The 20,215-nt window shown below is 38.7% G+C and overlaps 1 protein-coding gene across 1 annotated transcript in view; it reads right to left on the bottom strand.

Moving 5' to 3' along the window:
- LOC126281764 (protein unc-13 homolog C-like) overlaps positions 1-20,215 on the bottom strand; it is a 1,053,980-nt gene that overhangs the window by 120,235 nt on the left and 913,530 nt on the right. Inside the window, exon 24 of the mRNA XM_049980962.1 lies at positions 11,242-11,408. Coding sequence (XP_049836919.1) covers positions 11,242-11,408 — 167 coding nt within the window. The remainder of the gene's footprint in view (positions 1-11,241; positions 11,409-20,215) is intronic.

Below are 20,215 nucleotides of genomic sequence, written 5' to 3'. Positions count from 1 at the left end.
ATAAAAGATCTGCAGGAACTGGAAGGTACAGAAAGAGATTTGAGAAAGCAGACATTTATCAAGAGAATTTTTAACCAAATGAGGTTCCAGGACAAACCATCAAGAGAGTAGACTGGTGCTCTGTGGACAAAGGAGAGGAAGGAATGACAAACACAATAGTTGAACTTCATGGTCCTCAGTTGGCCAACATGAAAAAACAAAAAATGTTCAAATGTGTGTGCATTCCTCAGGACCCAAACTGCTGAGGTCATAGATCTCTAGACTTACACACTGCATAAACTAACTTATACTAAGAACAACACAAACACCCATGCCTGAGGGAAGACTTGAACCTCTAGCAGGAGGGGCCGTGCGATCTGTGACATGGTGCCTCAAACCGCGCAGCCACTCTGCTCACTGTACGAAACAACAACAACAAGAACAGTAATAAATTCAGGGTCAATCAAAAACTTTGCATGCAAAGGCTGTACAGTTCATAATTGGTACGCCAATCAAGCAAAATCACTGTGAGCACTAAGGCAATCATCCCACCAATGTACTGGTTTGAAGATATCTGTTTTGTAAAACACAGTGTCCTGCAGCATGAAGAAGTCTGTAACTGCCTGCTGCACATCCTCATCTGACAGGAATCTTTCACCCTTCGAAGTCATTTTAAGTCAGTGAAGGCATGAGAATCACTTGGGGAGAAATTAGGACTATAGGGTAGCTGCTCAAGTGTCTCTCACATGATTTGTTGTTAACTTCTGCATTATGAAATTTTCAGTGCATTATAATGATCAGCATGGAACTTGGTGCACCATTCCACAATGGTTGTTTTCAACACATTCTTCATTCAACAATGGATGTCCAATAGTGTTTGTCCTCTGGCAAACAAGAGATGAAGAACACCACATTGGTTCTATTTTGATGCATTTGATAGTAATGTCGAGACAGTTCACATTTCTGCAATTACTGCACGCCTGTCAAAAAGACACAAATGCCACATTAATCGCTTGCCTATATGTTGGTCCTTATATAGCCCCATCAGATTAGCACTACACTGCATATATGCTGCAGCAACTCTTATAATAATAATAATAATAATAATAATAATAATAATAATACAATTTGCAAAAAAGTATTAAGAAAAAATAGTACATGGAATTTGTAATGCTGCGCATATGAAAATTAGACTCTGTTAATACCCCAAACCTCAAATAATGGAAGCAGAACTGAATGTTTAATAATATGACAACCGAAATACACATACATTCCTGAAAAGTGAAAACAGCTACATTATCTGTTGTGATTAATTCAACATGTATTCTTTAGAACTAGTCCTATTACCCAGTGTATTCCCAAACTCATGAAACAGTTGATGTAAGACCAATGTAGGCTTCATGTAGGATGATGATGAAACAAGTAACAGTATAGGTGTACTGAAACGTTTCAACTTAATACATTAGAGGACAGAAGACAATTCTTTGCTGATAAAGATCACTGTATGAAGGAAGCAATGTTGTTTAATTGTATATCAAAATAAATTAAATACAAGCATACACAAATGTTCAGAAAAACTTAAACAAAGGGAATTATCAAAATAGGATTAGAACTACGTAAAATGCAATCTTGGTTATGATTTGCAACTGGTTAAAGGTGTCAAGTACATCTGTACAATTTCCCTGGCTCTCATCAAATTTTAGTCTGAGTATTGTTAAGTTACATAAGTCTTGTATTACCATCATACAAGGAAACTACACTGATATTTTTTTACTGTCTGGTATATATTTACAGGAGAAAGTATGACACCTAATACACAATTTCCTCAAAGTGTTATTAACTAAACTATGAAAAAAGTGGAAACTCCAAAACCCAGATTTGTTTAAAACTTCTACTCAGATCTAATAATCAAGGATGAAAACTGTGATTTATTTCCTGGAAGTAGAGGTATAATATTTTAACTTTGCACTGCTGTTTGCTTTAGCTAAACACCTGGGTAGCTGCACCAACTACATAATGTACATGTTCACACAGTTTGGAATACAACTCTATCGCATGAACACTGGCTTACACCATATCATTTGCATAAGCTACATACACACTTTATCTATAGAAACACACACACACACACACACACACACACACACACACACACACACACACACACACACACACACATACTCATTCTCTGAGGCCTTTGTGTGGATTGTGGCTTATGCTGGTGGTTTTTTTTACAAGGCTTTGACAGTAAGGACATTCTTCAGACAGTTTACAAACAAATATTTGTTGTTATATTGTTGTAATCCAAGATGCCTTCCCAAGTCATTGCTAACAAAGCACTGAGTCACAAAAAATTGCCAATATTATTTGCTACCTCCTATGTCAAAAACTCATTCTTATATTCTGCAAGGGTTCAGATAATCTTTCACTAAGACCTGAAATTATACATTTCTTCCCAGAATTCATTCAGGACCCTACAAGATAGTATTTTTTGGTCTCCTAACCAAGCTTTATGTATTGTGCATCACATGGCAGTGAATAATCTGTTAAGTGCAAATTATCAGATCCAACCCAAACCACATGTTCCAACATGTTTGTTTCTTCTTTCCAACAATCCATAGGTACTGCCTTCAGAGCACCCACTGAAAGTGTCATTTCTATGGTGCATCTACATCTACAGACAAAGGGCAACAATCACTTATTGTACTGTCTAAAATTTACGCCTGCTCCACTTCCCCCAGACACCTTGCTACTTACTCTGATGCCCCCCCTACATATTAATATCCCACATATGCAGGGTGTAAAAAAACCTTTTATACAAAATTTTACAAAGTTTAGAGAGCATTAACAGAAACACTTTCTTTACAAAATAAAAAAATATCACAGGTGTACCCTTTTCCTGTTAGAGACCCATGAAGGTTGCAAAGCTAGTGATCTTCAGAATGTTCAGACTGTCATGTGATAAATATTGTTTTATAGATGTTGCTGAAAATTTCATCTGTTTACGTTAATTCACAACTGGCATCTGCATGCTAATGACTGTCTAGCATACTCAAAACAACCAGGTGTTTCACAAATAATATCTTCAGCCACGGAGCAACCACAACTTCTGGAGTGTCTATCAGTGTCTCATACCCAAACATTTCATCTCTGCTGAGAGATAAAGTTAGGTATTTAGATAAAAGCTCCTTCATTTGTTCCATTTTTTATGACTGAATTAAATTTGATATTGTTGCCACTTAGAAAGGCAATGAAAAATCAAGAAGACTTGTTCTGTTAAAAAGTGCAGTTAGTTTCTCTGCTATAATAGTGTATTCTGCTTTCTGTTCACTAAATATTAATGTGTGTAATATGACAGTTTATTTTAATCCTACAGTGGTTATAGGCCCACAAATGTTAATAAAGAAACAGGCAACTGTTTTAGAGTCAATTAGCCAATCTAAACATTGCATTTGTGGGAAAGATGAGACATTTGCTGAAACTGTCAAAGTATTTTTGTGTGATGCATTTGTAAAATGTTAACTGATGCTGTATTTGAGAATTTCAAGTGAAAGAAAACATTTTATTTTAACAACAGTAGGACAATATGTAAAATATATAGAGATGACGGTGAACGGACACAGTACTGACAAACAAAATGGAGAGAATCACACCTGTTGGTCATACAAAATAAAAATGATACTAATAGACACTGATTTGTGAATAAAATTTGGCAAATACTAAACAATCCAAGAAGAACTTCAAGAATTATGTGCTCCAAAGGACAGCCTATGTCACACTGTGTAACTTATACAGAAATTATATTTCCTACAAATGAAAAATTGTGAATCTATGGAAAATATTCTATGACTTATAAAATAAAGTGCAGCTGATCTAACAAAACTGAAGATAGAGTTCTAACAACAACTATTTTATGTGGACCTCCAGACGAATGGGATGCAGTAGTTACAGTTTTGTGAAAATGTCCAAATAATGATTTTAGGAATGCTACAGCTGAATGGTGTTTGCTTGCTGAAGATGTCAGATTCATGACTATAATGAAATGTCCTTGATACCAGCAGTTAAAGGTGCTGGAAGGCACCATTTACTGAACAACGTGAGAAGAGGCAGTAACAAACTCAGAAACATGCAACACAAAAATCATACTATTGTTTGTTACCACTATCACAAACTTGTTCACATGTCCAGAAATTGCTCTGAAAAGAGGAAATTTAAAAGATAGCAAAAGAAACAAGGTGCTGTTAGTACAAATGTTACATTGAATGGTGAGAATTGGAGACCGCATTCTAGGGCAACTCAGCACACAGTTCCAAAAGAAAATTATTTTTCAGTTGTTGATAAAAAATATTTTAGTTGAAAACCTAACTCTAGGTGATAGCAGAGAAACCAAAGCTGTGGAGAAGGTTACTGTGAGAGCAAAGTTGATTATCAGCAAAGAGCCTGCCCACTACACATTCTGCCTGCCTTCTGCACTCTTGCTTCTTTCTCTCTCTTGTCCATTTCCTCTTCCCCCTCCCTCTCTGCCCATCCCCTCCTTCCCAGCTCTTTGTACATGTCTTCCTCCCCCTCTCTCTGTCCATCTCCTCACCCTCTCTGTCTGTTTTCTTCCTTTCTCTCACTTTCCACCTCATCATCCCCCTATGTCCTTCCTCTCCTCCCCATTTCTGTCCATCTTCTCCTCTCCCTTTCTCTGTCCACCTCACCCTCCACAATCTCTCATTATCCATCTTCTCCTCCAATCTCTATCTCTGATCAACTGTGCCCATCCACACATGAAGCCTTTGCAAGGCATGCCAATACTATACGCACATTCGATTTTGTAAACCACAACATCCTTTTAAACAAATTAGAATTCTATGGTGTCACGGGCAGTGCTGCAAAATGGTTCAAGTCATACCTGGCTAACAGGAAACAAAGGGTGTCAGTGCAAGGGACTACTGAATTAAGTCATCAGTCATCTTCAGAATGGGAAGAAATTACATGTGGTGTCCCACAAGGATCCATATTAGGGCCATTGCTTTTTCTTTTGTACATTAATCATCTCTCATCAGTTACACTGCCAGAAGCAGAGTTCGTTTTATTTGCAGATGACACAAGTATTGCAATAAGTAATATGTTGAGTTTAGTTCTACAAAGACCTGCTACTGATATTTTCATGGATGTTAATAAATGGTTTAAAGCCAACTCACTGACATTAAACTTTGAAAAGACTCACTATATGCAATTCAGAACCTGTAAGAGGTTTCCACCCAGCATATGCATAAAGTATGAAGAAAAGGAAATAGAAGATGCTGAGAGTCTTAAATTCCTGGGATTACAACATGATAATAAAATCAGTTGGGAGGAGAGCACCACAAAACCGCAGAAACGCCTTACCAAATCTGTATTTGCAATTCGAGTGTTAGCAGATAAAGGAGACATAAAAGAGAAAAATCTTACATACTTTGCCTACTTTCATTCCCTAATGTTATATGGTCTAATATTTTGGGGTAACTCTTCCCATCAAACAAAACTTTTCAGAGTCCAAAAGCGTGTAATATGTATTATTTGTGGAGTAAACTCACGGACGTCTTGTAGAAACCTCTTCAAATAACTGGGTATACTAACTACTGTCTCTCAGTATATTTACTCCTTAATGAAATTTGTCCTAAATAATATATCTCTTTTTCCAACAAACAGCTCAGTTCATACATAAAATACCAGGAACAAAAATGATCTGCACAAGGACTTAAAAGCACTTTCTTTAGCTAAAAAAGGGTCCACTACTCAGGAACACTCATCTTCAATAATTTGCCAGCAAACATAAAAAATTTAGTTACAAATAAAGATCAATTTAAAAGGAGCCTTAAAGACTTACTATTGGCCAACTCCTTCTACTCCACTGACAAATTTTTCAATAGAAACAAATGATGTGTTGTATATATTCATACTATTAGTATTGTTATTTCAGCTTAAAAAAAAAAAAAAAGTGACATGTTCCACATCCACGAGGATCTCCTCAATACGGATCTATGGAACAAAAAACTAATCTAATCTAAACACACACAACCCTCACTGTCTGTCCATATCTGTCCTCTGTCTATCTCTCAAACCTCTATCCATCTCTCTCCTCCTGTGTCCTACTCTCACAACCTACTTCCTGCTGCCTGCCCTCCCCTCAGTCTCTCTGCCCTTCTCCTTTTCCCACAATCTCTCTGTCTACCCCCATTTCTCTATCATCCCATCTCTTCCTATCCATTCTCCCCTGTCCTCCCTCCTCCCTGTCCTCCCATCCTTCTACAAGCCGTGTCCATTCACACTTGTAAACACTGCAAAACAGGTTGATGATACTCCCACACAACACACATGTTGTGCAGGACTGCCTACATTCCAGGTGCTAAACCAACACGTTTCTGCCCATATCTCAGCTCCTATGCGATGCTGGAGGTACTAACCACCAGAGTACTGACACCCATTTTGAAACTTCATGCAGGACATACATATACATATGCTGCTGTATGTATATTTATATATAATATGAAGACATGAGCAGCTAATTGAAATTCAATAAATATACTGAGAAACAGTGGATTTAACACCAAATCACCAGATCTGTGGCATTGTGAAATGACACATGTCAATAAGAGTGCAATCAACAATCTGATGTAAAGAGAAGCAGTCCTGGGATGAGACTGTGAAAAAGGTGAAATAAATCTGTGTGATGGCTATCTGATGAGTAAACTGATGCAAGATCTATATGAAGATGGTATCTGTTCTCGAAAGAACAGATACTGTTGACAACTGTACAGCTTCTCTAGAATGAAATGATAATTAAATCGAAACCCTTAGCTGCTGACAGGTGTTGGCAGCTAAGGGTTTAAATTTAATTATCATTTCATTCTAGACAAGCTGCACAGTCGTCAATGGTATCTGTTCTTTTGGGAACAGATACCATCTGACCATCTTCATATAGATAAAGGCTACCCGGCCATTGATCTTCTGCTGTGTCAATGGGCACATTTTGCCTGAACTCTTACGAGACTCATCCGCTTAGTTTGGCATGAGTAATGAGTGAATGGGCAAATATCTATTAGAAACACTATGAATGTAGGTTGTGGACAGTTGGGAATGTGGGTCTCATGGGAAGTATGCAAGGGATAAGTCCCTGCACTCACACTATGCTCTGTGCCTTTGGTGGCTCAGATGGATAGAGCACCTATCAGCAGCTAATGGCTTTGATTTAATTATCATTTGACACAAGGTCTGTTTCTGAAAACTGTATCACAAAATTCAAAGGAATGAACAACCAATTTAGAGCTTGTTCATATTGATCTCATGGGACCTACTGATGTTCCAAGTTTGGGAGGCAATAGATCTTTAATTAAACATCATGAATGATGCAAGCAGATACATATTTGTATATTTCTTCAGAAATAAGTATGATGTATTTGAAGAAATCAAGAAATGGCTGACTCCAATGGGAAATCAAATCAGTAAATACTTCAAAGAGAATCTGCACTCACAATGGCCTACCATTCTGTTCATCAAATAGTTGCAGTTCTGTAAGTCTTAAGGGATTTGGCATGAAGTAACTATGATATATACACTACAGAAAAATGACATATCTGAATGCCTCAATACAAGATTAATGAATATGTAAGCTCACAGTTGCTAGGAAGCAAGTTACTAAATAGTTCTTGGGATGAGATGGTGTACACCAATGGCACACATAAGAAATCATGTAACAAATAGGCAAAATCTCAATTGAAATAGAGGACAGAAAGACTTTATTGAACTGTGCAATGATGGGGCACTACCAGTTTCAAGTATTGATGCTGCGAAGAAGTAGATAGAACATTTGAGCACTAAAGAGGAATTTTGTGTATTCTCAGATCAGGAGGAGAATTTGGAAGCAATGTTTCTATTAATTGAAGGCTATAGGGAAACAGTGGAACACACCGTATTTTTGCAACAATGTTGCACACTAAAAGAAAGAATATAACAAAAGGAGAAATGAGAGTAACTAAATGTCATCCAATGATGCTTTGTTCAAAAGAGAAAGCTTATACTGAATATGCACAAACAAATGATGTGTGAGGAAGGTACAACAATTGTATCATGCAACACTTAATTCTGATAAGGTACTTAATGGATAGTTGAAATGATTGAAGGCATTAACTCCTTGGTGTATCGGGATGCATGGGAATTGGTCAAGCTATCATTTGGTGTAACTTCAGTAAAGACAGATGGATATTGAAAAAGAAGACATTTGGTGAGAAATCAATCTTTAAAGCAAAAAGGGTTCTTATGTAAGTGAAGGAAACAGTACATTACAAATTAAAATATTATCCCATTGGTCAAATACTTGTAGCATTCGCTGATGCCGATTGGGCTACTTGTATAGATGCTCATAAAAGTAGTACTGGATATGTGATAATATTGGTGGGATTTTCAATGTACTATGAGAGTATGAAATGAAATTGCATTGAGCATGGTAGAAAAAGCAGTAGCGTGCACAAAGGAGGTAATATGGATGAGAGAGTTACAAAGAATCTTGACCTGAAAGAAATGATTGGATAGCCAACACTTGTGCAGTGTGATATTCAAGTAACAGTTATACACTCCAAGAATCATAGAGATAAATCAAGAACAAAACATATTTCCACAAAACAACATTTCATCAGAGAGAAAGTAATTGATGGTACAAGTTACATTCAGTACATTTCAAAGGATAAAAATAAAAGCACAATTTTTAACAAAACCACTAAAACAGAATATTTGTGAATATCAATGTGATAAAATGTTACACAATGAGACAGTTGAAAATGATATACATGATTACAGTTCACTTTTCGATAATAGCTCTTATATGTTCTGCTTTTGTGAACAGATTTTCCTTAACAATGCTGTTACTTAAAATGGCAATGAAAAATGAAAAAGTTTCTGTTTTCTTAAAAGTGTATTTAGTTTCTCTCCTTTATTGGTGTTTCTTTCAATAAATATTTGTGTGTTTAACACAACTGTTTGTTCTATTCCACCAATCTCACTCCACAAAAAGAATTCTATAACAGTGAGGTCGGGAGAATGTAGTGGCCATGGTACTGGTCCATTCCTCCAATCCAACAATTGGGGAAATTGCTTCACATTTGAAGGTCAGATATATAAAGAGATCTCTGGAATGGCCATAGGAACCAGTGTGCAACACTTGGAGGGTATTTACTTGGAATTTCAGACACTCTATCTCCTGTGTGATTTTGATACAATGAGGATATTCTTATTATAGGGATCAATTGTGAAACTGAACTGTTGGGGATCTTGGAGTCTCTTAGTTTAGTTTAAGTAAAGGCCAACTCCATACTACAGCACACAATGATCCAACCAACATAAAGCAATATCACAGCCAGCTCTAGCATTATTGACTCTTCTGAAAAATTGCAAAGGAGTGAACCTCTCATTACTCTCTTGTGCCCATACAGACTGCAATAACCAACTTCTTTGGCACAGTTATGATTTTGTTGACATCATGCACAGAACTGAGCTGCACTCTACCTAACATCCTATTTAGACAGCCTAGAAGGGCTTCCCTACCCCTTTAAACCTGTATAACAAGCTGATCAGAACCTATGTTTTTATTAAATTCTTTTTTGCAAATTCTAAATTCCCAGCAAGCTGACTTCCTAAACCTTCTTATATTTTGAGATCCACCTATTCCTGTTATCCTCCTCCTCCTTTTCCTCCATCTTTTCTTTCCTTGCACAGGGTTAACAGGTCTAACAAGTTTCTTCCACTTTTCCTGATCCAGCCTGTCATACCCTGTCAGTTGTTTTTCCACCTGTTCCTCTCAGATGCAGTCCATCCACCTCTGCTGCAGCTTTATTCTTTCTGTGAAGTCTTCTGTGCACTTAAACAACTTTTACAGTTTCTTGGATTTTCTTAAATGGAACTCAATCCATTCTGCTGACTCCTCATATGTACCTCAACATCCTCATCTCAACTACATCTAGCCTATTCCACTGGTTTTCCCCTGTGGCCCATTTCCCCATTCCATGCAATAATGCTGACCTCATAACTGCCTTACAAGTCATCCCCTTGACTTTGAAATTTTTAATTTTCACACGATATTTCAGGCATCCTTTTCTAATTCCTCTATCCTCTTTGCACTCTGTGATCTATCTCAGAATCTGAATTTCTAGTACTTTCCACAGCTGATTAAGATATCTGAAGTGCCCTACCCTCTTCAGGCTTTCCCCATTCATTAGGGCTGTCGCCTTTCTCATTTCTGAGGATTAAATACTCTGTTTACCTTTTGGTTATTTTAAGTTCTTCTCCTCCAGTGCTTACCTCCAGTCTTCCAGTTTGTACTCCTAATCATTTTTACTGTGGCTAAACAGCATGAAGCAAGGAGCTTCATATCAAATTTCTGCTGATGGGGCATTGATAACCTGATCACAGTTGCAGGGACTGAGCGGAGATCTCTGATACAAGACTATGCAAATTGGTATCCACTCTGTCATGCCATCACTCCTTCTTATCCTTGTTCTTGCATTTTTGTATATATCTTGTACAGGACATAATACAACTCTGGTATTATCTCCAAATTTCTTGCCAAGGCACTCTATTACATGTTTTATCTAGATTTATAAAGACCTCATGTAATTTATGAGTCTTCAGTTGTTGTTTTTCTTAAAGCTGGTAGAGTCTGAAGATTGCATATGCTGTCCCTTTTCCTGGTATAAATTCACACTGTTATTCTCCTACTGATGTTTTTCTATTATCTTCCCCTAGACATTCATGGGAAAGGCACCAATTAAATTATGCTATAATCATAAATGTGTTGTTGATTGTGTGTGTGTGTGTGTGTGTGTGTGTGTGTGTGTGTGTGTGTGTGTGTACAATGCAATGTTTTATATTTCTTGTCATAACTCCTGAAGTTAATGAGTAAGAGCATTTCAATCAGCTTATTAAATATAATTTGGTATAAGAGGTATCACAGAAAAGAGAAATCATTAAAAATGTATTTTATGGAGATCTAAAGTGGAAAAGAGCACTGGGCATAGCAACTAGGTATGCAACGTCAAAGAGATGGTATTTCTGATTTTTTCCTGCATTTTTTGATGCCCACAACATTATGCTTTGAAAATCTCTTCCCTCATCCAACTTCTGTTCCATAACAAATTTTCTCAGTATTTTGTTGATACAAAAATTATAATAGCATTTTATGGTAAACTTTACTGAACATTTCTCCTTATATTTCTCTTGCCTAGACATAATACAAAATTTTACCTTGTTGCAAAAAGCACTGCCAGATCATCCAAAGCAGAGTTTAGATTTTGTTGCAACTCTTTTAAAATGTTGGCTGCATCTTCTTCAAGTTTTTCACCTCCCATTGATTCAAACATTTTTTCTAGTTGTACACGCAGTTGCTGTATGTTATTCATCAGTATGCAAGCCTGCAAAACAGATATGTTGAAAAATGTGACTAGCATCACCATGCTCATTAATTTTAACTAAAATAATAACAAAATTATTATAAGTTTCTTTATTCTTGTGCCTGCAGTAAAATATATATCTCAAGAGGACATTGTAAATAAGGTTCCAGTATCACTGCTTAAAACATTTATTGAGTATTACAACAGCTGTTTTGCAAGATTTCCATTTTCAGGAACAACTACATTGTCCTGATGTATATATAACACATAGTGTGACTGTACCTGGCGACTGTTTCAGTTATATATTTCATGTGACATTCTAAAATATCAAATTCACGCTGATTTTGTACTGTTTTATACAGTGCGGCATAATATTTAGACATAATACTGTAGATGTTTACTGTAATTTTTGACAGTTCACACAACAGATGTTTTATTTTATGTAGTAACAGAATATATATTTATTTTTTATTTTTATTTTATATTCACTATGTAAATATGAAACATCTATGGCATGAGCCATAAAAGTCACAGGATATATCTGCAATATTGTATCAAAATATTATGGCAAACTGTGTAAAATGGTACAAAATTGATATGAAATCAATATTTTAGAATTTCACTTGAAATTTAACTAAAACATTCACCAGGTATAGATGTTATATATACACTCATATATACATGTTATATATACATCGGGACAATGTAGACATCCTTGAAAATGAAAATCTTCTGAAACAGCTGTCATAACACTCAGTAAATGTCTTAAGCACTGATATGAGAACCTTACTAACAAAATTACAGTAATTGAAATATAAAAGGTTTCTTCCCTTGGTCACTGATTGTTGTTGTTGTTGCTGTGGTCTTCAGTCCTGACACTGGTTTGATGCAGCTCTCCATGCTACTCTATCCTGTGCAAACTTCTTCATCTCCCAGTACTTACTGCAACCTACATCCTTCTGAATCTGCTTAATGTATTCATCTCTTGGTCTCCCTCTATGATTTTTACCCTCCACACTGCCCTCCAATGCTAAATTTTTGATCCCTTGATGCCTCAGAACATGTCCTACTAACCGGTCCCTTCTTTTTGTAAAGTTATGCCAAAACTCCTCTTCTCCCCAATTCTTTTCAATACTTCATGATTAGTTATGTGAACTACCCATCTAATCTTCAGCATTCTTCTGTAGCACCATGTTTTGAAAGCTTCTATTCTCTTCTTGTCCAAACTATTTATCGTCCATGTTTCACTTCCATACATGGCTACACTCCATACAAATACTTTCAGAAACGACTTCCTGACACTTAAATCTATACTCAATGTTAACAAATTTCTCTTCTTCAGAATGGTTTCCTTGCCATTGCCAGTCTACATTTTATATCTTCGACCATCATCAGATATTTCGTTCCCCAAATAGCAAAACTCCTTTACTACTTTAAGTGTCTCATTTCCTAATCTAATTCCCTCAGCATCACCTGACTTAATTCAACTACATTCCATTATCCTTGTTTTGCTTTTGTTGATGTTCATCTTGTATCCTCCTTTCAAGACACTGTCCATTCCGTTCAACTGCTCTTCCAGGTCCTTTGCTGTCTCTGATAGAATTACAATGTCATCGGCGAACCTTGAAATTTTTATTTCTTCTCCATGGATTTTAATACATACTCTGAATTTTTCTTTTGTTTCCTTTACTGCTTGCTCAATATACAGACTGAATAACATCGGGGAGAGGCTACAACCCTGTCTCACTCCCTTCCCAACCACTGATAGTCCATATGAAATAAGTTGGAACATCCACCAATCAGTATCTTTATGACACAAATTCATTTTTAACTACTTGAAATGGAAAACCTCCACTCACGATTATATCTAAACAAAGAATAATAAGCTTAGAGTTGTCAATGAGCACACATAAAAAGAAAACTTGCCAGTTATGATAATAATTATTTGTTGAAAAAGATGATGTGACTTACCAAACGAAAGCACTGGCAGGTCGATAGACACACAAACAAACACAAGCATAGACGTGTGTATGTTTGTGTTTGTGTGTTTGTTTGTGTGTCTATCAACCTGCCAGCGCTTTTTTTTGGTAAGTCACATCATCTTTGTTTTTAGATATATTTTTCCCACGTTGGAATGTTTCCCTCTATTATATCCATATAAGTGTATGTGCGGATGGATATGTGTGTGTGTGCGAGTGTACACCTGTCCTTTTTTCCCCCTAAGGGAAGTCTTTCCACTCCCGGGATTGGAGTGACTCCTTGCCCTCTCCCTTAGAACCCGCATCCTTTCATCTTTCCCTCTCCTTCCCTCTTTCCTGGTGGCGGCCATCGGTTGCTAGGGCTAGACGTTCTGTGTGTGTGTTTGTGTGTTTTATTTGTTGTGCCTGTCTACTGGTGCTTTCCCGCTTGGTGGGTCTTGGAATCTTTGTTTTTAATGTGTAATTATTAGTTGAGTTAGAGTACAACACATATACACACACAGACATGCCTTTTATGCCCCCACATAATGCCAGCTAGACAAATTGTGCCAGTGTTGCAATTCGACAGGTGGACCAGGCTGTACTGGAGGTTGTGTCAGGTGGGATGGGACAAGGGAAAGAGAGGCAGGAGGCAGGCAGGAAGATTGATGCTGGGGGCTAGTGACCTGCTAGGGCACAGCTGCTTTGATGGCTAGTAATGCAGGAGGGAGGGGCGGGGGGGGGGGGGGGGGGGTGGCAGGTAGACAGGCTAAGCATGTGATACAGGTTTTTGAAGCCAGTGAAGAGTCATGCACAGTGAAGGTGAAGTGGGAATGTGAACTGGGAGGGGCAGCAGGATGAAGAAAGGGGAAACTGTTGCAAGGCGGGTGTGGTGACAGTGGGCTACTGGAGATGGAGGCTGTTATGATTACAGGAGCAAAGAATGTGATGCAAGGATAACTCCCCTCTACATAGTTCAGGAAAGCAGGTGATGGAAGGAAGAATACAGAAGGCATGGGTTGTGAAGCAGCCATTGAAATTAAGCATGTTGTGCTCAGCTGCATGTTGTGACACTGGTTATTCAGTTTGTTCAGCACAGCAGTTTGGCAGTGGCAATTCATACTAATGGACAGCTGGTTGGTAGTCATGTGACATAAAACACTGTGAACTGTTTGCATATGATATGGCTGCTTTCACAGTTGTCACAGCTTTCGAGAGGGTAGGATAAGCTTGTGATAGGACTTCAATAGGAAGTGCTGGGTGGGTAGACTGTGTAGGTCTTGTAACTTGGTCTTTCACAGGGATATGATCCCTGTCGTGAGGATTTAGGAGTGGAAATGGGAGTGGCATACGAATGGACTAGGATATTTTGTAGGTTGGGCAGATGATGGAAGACCACTTCAGGTGGGGGAGGAAGGGCCTTGGATAAGCTATCCCTCATTTCAGGGTATGATGAGAGATAATCAAAGCCCTGACGAAGGATCTGATTCAGCTGTTTGAGTCCAGGATGGTACTGGGTGATTTGGAGGCATTTCTTCATAGCTGCTTCTCATGGGTGGTGCAAGGACTGGGGGTCATTGGCACAGGAAATGTTTTTGTGGACTAGGTCCAGTGGGGGGGGGGGGGGGAGAATTTGAAGCCTGTTTTCCTGTTTGCCAAGGCCCTCGTGAAACCATCAACATAGCTGGGTAAGGGAGTTTTCATGTTTTCATCCCTGCAGATACGTTGTGCGTGGGTGGCTACACTATACTGGGTTGGGGGTGGGGGGTTAGTGTTGAAGGGATGGCAGTTGTGAAAATGGTGGTTACTAAATTTAATCAGGACAGAGGGGTGGATGGAGGCATCAGAGAGGAGGTGGTAAACGTCCAGGATGATGGCACATTAGGTTGAAGCACAGGTGAAGTGAATGGGAGAGCAGGCATTAAGTTTGTCAAGGAATGAGGATAGGGTGACTTGTTCCTGAGTCCACCTCATGAAGATGTAAGTGAACCTCAACCAGACTAAAGGTTGGGTGCTTTGGCAAGTTAGGGAAGTTTACTCCAGATGACCCGTAAACAAGCTGGCACAAGAGAATTGCATGAAGGTGCCCATGGCTGTGACACAGATTCGTTTGTAACATTCCCTTCAAATGGAAAGCAATTGTGTCACTTTATAGTTGGTAAGGTGAATAAGGAGTGAAGTGTGGGTTTGGAGTCTGAAGGATATTGGGAAATGTAGTGTTCAATAGTGATAAGGTCATGGGCATGAGGATTGTTGGAGTATAGGGAAATGATATCAAGAGCAATGAGTGGAGATCCAGAAGGTAAGGCATTGGGGTGGTGGAAAGTCAGTGAAGGAGTTGCTTAGTATCTTTGACATAGAAGGCTAGGTTCTGGGCAGTTCTTTGGAGGTGTTGGAGGTGCTTGTCACCAAGAGAGGAATTTCTTTCTGTGGGAACATAACAACCAGCTGTAATGTGATGTACAGGATTGTAGTGTTTGTGGATTTTGAGGAGTGATGGTTGTGGGGGATGTCATTGGGGTGATGATGGAGATGGACTCAGGGAAAGGTTTCTGGGGAGTGCCTATGGAGCATTTGTCTGCAGGGAGGATGAATAGGTCAAGATCTGTTTTCAGGTTGTGTAAGGCTGACCTTTCTTCCACTGAAAAGTTAGTGTTCTTATGAAGTGACCTCAAGAAGGATGTTGACACCAAGTTGGAGGTAAAATTATTTATGGCACTTTTATTTTCACAAGTCCATCTTGATCACAGATTTCTTTACACTTTATTACAGGAAAAAGCCAATAGAACCCTAACAGAATTGTGCAAGACTTCAGAAAAATGAAAATAAAAATTGAGTTTCAAAAAACAGGTAAAATGGCTCGTAAGCTACGGCACAAAGTTGACAATGACAGCAATAAATTTTTGGGATCTGGTATTTATAAGATTAGCTGCCAGGACTGATAGATTTTACATTGGTCAGACAGGAAGAAATTTCCAGACTCATTTTAGAGAACATATGTATAGTCACAATAAGAGCAATTTTGGTACACATTTGGACAGAGAAAGACATTCGGTAGGACATATAGACAGTAATATGAAAGTGTTGCATGGGACATCAAAGTGACAGTTAATGAACCTGCTCAAAGAAATGGAGATTTATATGCACAGAAAACAACAACCAGAATTACTGCTGAATGGACAGAAATAGTTTAACCTGAATGCTTACTTTTATATATTCAGAGACCTACTAGTTTGAATAGCATGGAGCACCCCAGCAGATTGGCATGTGATAGCCATCAGCAATGAGGAGACTGGGCCATCCTCTGTTAGCTAAGCCAAGGAAAACCAGGAAGCCATGACATATTCACCATTGATACCACATTTAATATAATATTGATTATAGATTTTCTATTTTAAATTAAGGGGCACTACCTTATTAATTGTATTATGATTACATTCACTGTTAACTGATCTCTTCAGGATAGAAGATTTTGTGACTTTTTTATTTTATACTTTTAATACTGGCATTCATAAAAGGTTGTATGTTACCTAACCAGGCTAAGGGCTGTATTGTATAGTATTTGTGCTTTTTATGGATTTCAAGTATGATTCCAGTTTCACATATAGTATATCAGCATATAAATATGTTTTTAATGTCAGATGCTGATTTAGCCAAAGAGAAATTTTAACTAAAGACAGTGCATACTGCATTTTAATCTTTATATTGGAGACTCTGGTTTATTATGTACTCTAGCTAAAGTGCCCTCTGCTGGCATTAGATTCTTGTATAAATACCTGATGCAATCTGAGTATTATCAGCACATACTATGTACTCGCATGTTTAACTTGACAATCAGAATATTTTAATGGTATGTATGGCTGATATACATGGCTAGAAATATTTTATATTTTTATATTTCATGCATCATTAATACTGTGTAGATTTAGTCTTAACTAATTGAACCTGGTTGCTTACACAGTATTTATATTTACAACAGAACTGAAGATGACAGTAAGCCAAAACCAGTAATAAAGTGTAAAGAAATGTGTGATCAAGACGGACTTGTGAAAATTAAAGTGCCAAAAATAAAATGATTGCAGACTCATTTACAGACTTCACGTCTTCAGTTAATAAAATTATTTAATTGGACAGATAAAAAAATCTACTCACCAAGTGGCAGCAGAACACATACATGAAAGACAGTTGTCTTCATCAGTCTTACCTTCTCATCTTGTATGGTAAGTCCCCTCTGACCCCCAGTTCTGGGTGAATTTCCCAAACTCTAACTCTTTTCCTAGACCTCTCCAGTCCCTTTTCTTCACCCTTCTTCCTTCCCCTTCAACCCTTCTCCCTGAACAAGGAGCCACTAGCTCCTAAAGCTTGCCACTCACAACAGTCTTTGATGTGTGTGTTCTGCCGTCATTTGGTGAGTAGATTTTTTATCTATCCGATTAAATAATTTTATCAATAATTGATTGTTTTCAAAGTTGGCAGTGTGGAGTTCCTGGAAGGTGACGAGGAGATGGTTAAGTGTGAATCAGGGACTGTCATGGCTGGATGGTGGTATGGTGTGGGAGAAACAAGGTTTAATTTTGGTATTATGGTGGCTTTTGTTCGAGGGACTGGTGGCAAAAAGTGTTTCCACTGTAGGCTTTGGAAAAAAGGGAATACATCTTTGGCAAGGTTGGAAAGGTTAACAACAGTGTTTAGGGTTTGCTTGGGTTCTAGATATAATGGAGTGTTGGAATGCAGTTTGGAGGCTGTGCTAAATTTAAAAGGTCACTAAGAGCTATGAGGGGTGGACGAGGTGGTTCACTGTGACCAGGATGATGTTGACAGAAAGTGCTGCCCTGATATGGGAATAGGATGCCAACAGATTGGACAATCAATGGAGGTGGTGTCTGGAATGCTCCTCTAGGTGTTCTAGTACAAGGGTTTTGATCTTGGTGATGTCGTGTATGTAGCAAGGATTGCACAGCAACAGTATCTTGTGGAGAGAATAGAAGTGGTTCTGGGATGCTTGTGCCATGGAAAGGTATTGATGCAGTACCCAGTTTATGGGGGACAGGGACTGGCAATGTGTAAAGAGGTGATTGTCATTGTATAAGATATGGGATCCAGAAAAGAGTACATTTAAGGAACAGGAAGTGGGAATGGATTTTGACCAGAGAAAGGGTTATTTTTTTGAATAGTGCAGCGAGATGGAGCAGGTGTTCATTGGGGTAGGGATGGTATTAAGGAAATGGGAAATAGTGTGTGAAATAAATGAGTAAAAGTTTTAGGTGGTTATAAGTGGAACTGGATAACAGAGCACAAATTACGAAGTGAATCAGGCAGAAGGAATTCATTACATTTGGTCAAGGGTAATTTATGTCATATGCTCAGTCACTGTCGTAATGAGTTACAGTGACTAGTTTACAGAAGGCCTTCACCAATTGCCTGACTCCTCCATCTAAAGGCTCTGCCACAGTGATCCCATCCCAGATGTCCAATATAGCCGTCAACTCCTATTGAAATCCATAGGGCCTTCCCATAACCCCTCCCCTCTAAGTCCAATTTCGATTCACCCCAATGATGCACTGCACACCCACCTTCTACATGCTCCCCAATAGACACAAACACAACAGTCCTGGACAATTCATTGTAGCTGGCTATTGTACTCCCACTGAAAGAATTTCCGCTCTTGCTGAACAACATCTCCAAACAACACAAGCAACTGCCCCAAACCTAGTTTTCCACATTAAAGATATTAATCACTACCTTCCCTGACTCCCAACCATTTTACCTCCTACACCTCTAATTGTTGCTGTTGACGATACCACCTTACACCAACTTCTGTATGTAAAGCCTGTGACCTTGACGTTATCAAACACTATCTTCCCAGCATTCTTCAGGTACCAAACCAACCACCTCATTCCTTATATAGCTTACCAACAACACCCTGACTCACAACTATGTTTCTTCTGAAGGAAAGGTATACAAACAAATATGTGGCATAACCATGGGCTCCTGCATGGCACCCTCCATGCAAACCTGGTAATGGTCTATCCCTAGCCTCCCAAAATTCCCAATTTCTAGTGTGACTGAGGCTGGCTGATGATGGTACCTTCATTATCTGGACTCAGGGACAAGTCATCCTCTCCTCATTCCTTGACAACCTCAACACCTTCTTTCCCACCTGCTTCACCTCGTCCTCCTCAACCCAGCATGACACCTTCATGGACGTTGACCTCCACACCTCTGTCCATGTCAAATGCACTAATCACCAACAGTACCTGCAGTCTGACAACTGCCATTCCTTACACACTAAAATACCCCCCCCCCCCCCCCAACCTCCCCCCCTCCCCCATCCCCCAATACAGCCTAGCCATCCATTGATGATGTATCTGCAGGGGGAAGAACTCACTTACCCAGTATGTTGAAGGTCTCAGGAAGGTCTTCACAGACACTATCCCCCAGACCTAGTCCACAAAAACATATTTCCTGTGCCATATTCTCAGACAAACCCCAATCCTCTCATCATCCTGAAGAAGCAGCTACAAAGGAGTGCCTCCCTTGTCACCCAGTAGCACCCTGGACAGGAACAACTGAGCCAGACGCTTTGTCAGGACTTTGATTATCTCTTGTCTTGTCCTGAAATGAGGAATAGCCTACCCAAGATCATTCCTACATTACCTATAGTGGAATTCTACTGACTACCTAACCTAAAAAAAAAAATCTAGTTCATTCCTATGCAGCTCCCACTCCCACTCCCAACTCCGTGCCCCAGGGACTGTATGCCTGTGATGGACCAAGATATGAGACCTGTCAAGCCCACCCACCCAGCGCTTCCTGCTCTAACCCTGTCTCTTGCTTATCCTACCTAATCAGAGGCTGGGCATCTTTGAA

Source organism: Schistocerca gregaria, chromosome 7, assembly GCF_023897955.1.
Source record: "Schistocerca gregaria isolate iqSchGreg1 chromosome 7, iqSchGreg1.2, whole genome shotgun sequence".
NCBI lineage: Eukaryota > Metazoa > Arthropoda > Insecta > Orthoptera > Acrididae > Schistocerca > Schistocerca gregaria.
The sequence above is the reverse complement of the archived record's forward strand: the minus strand, read 5'-3'. Positions and strand labels throughout refer to the sequence as shown.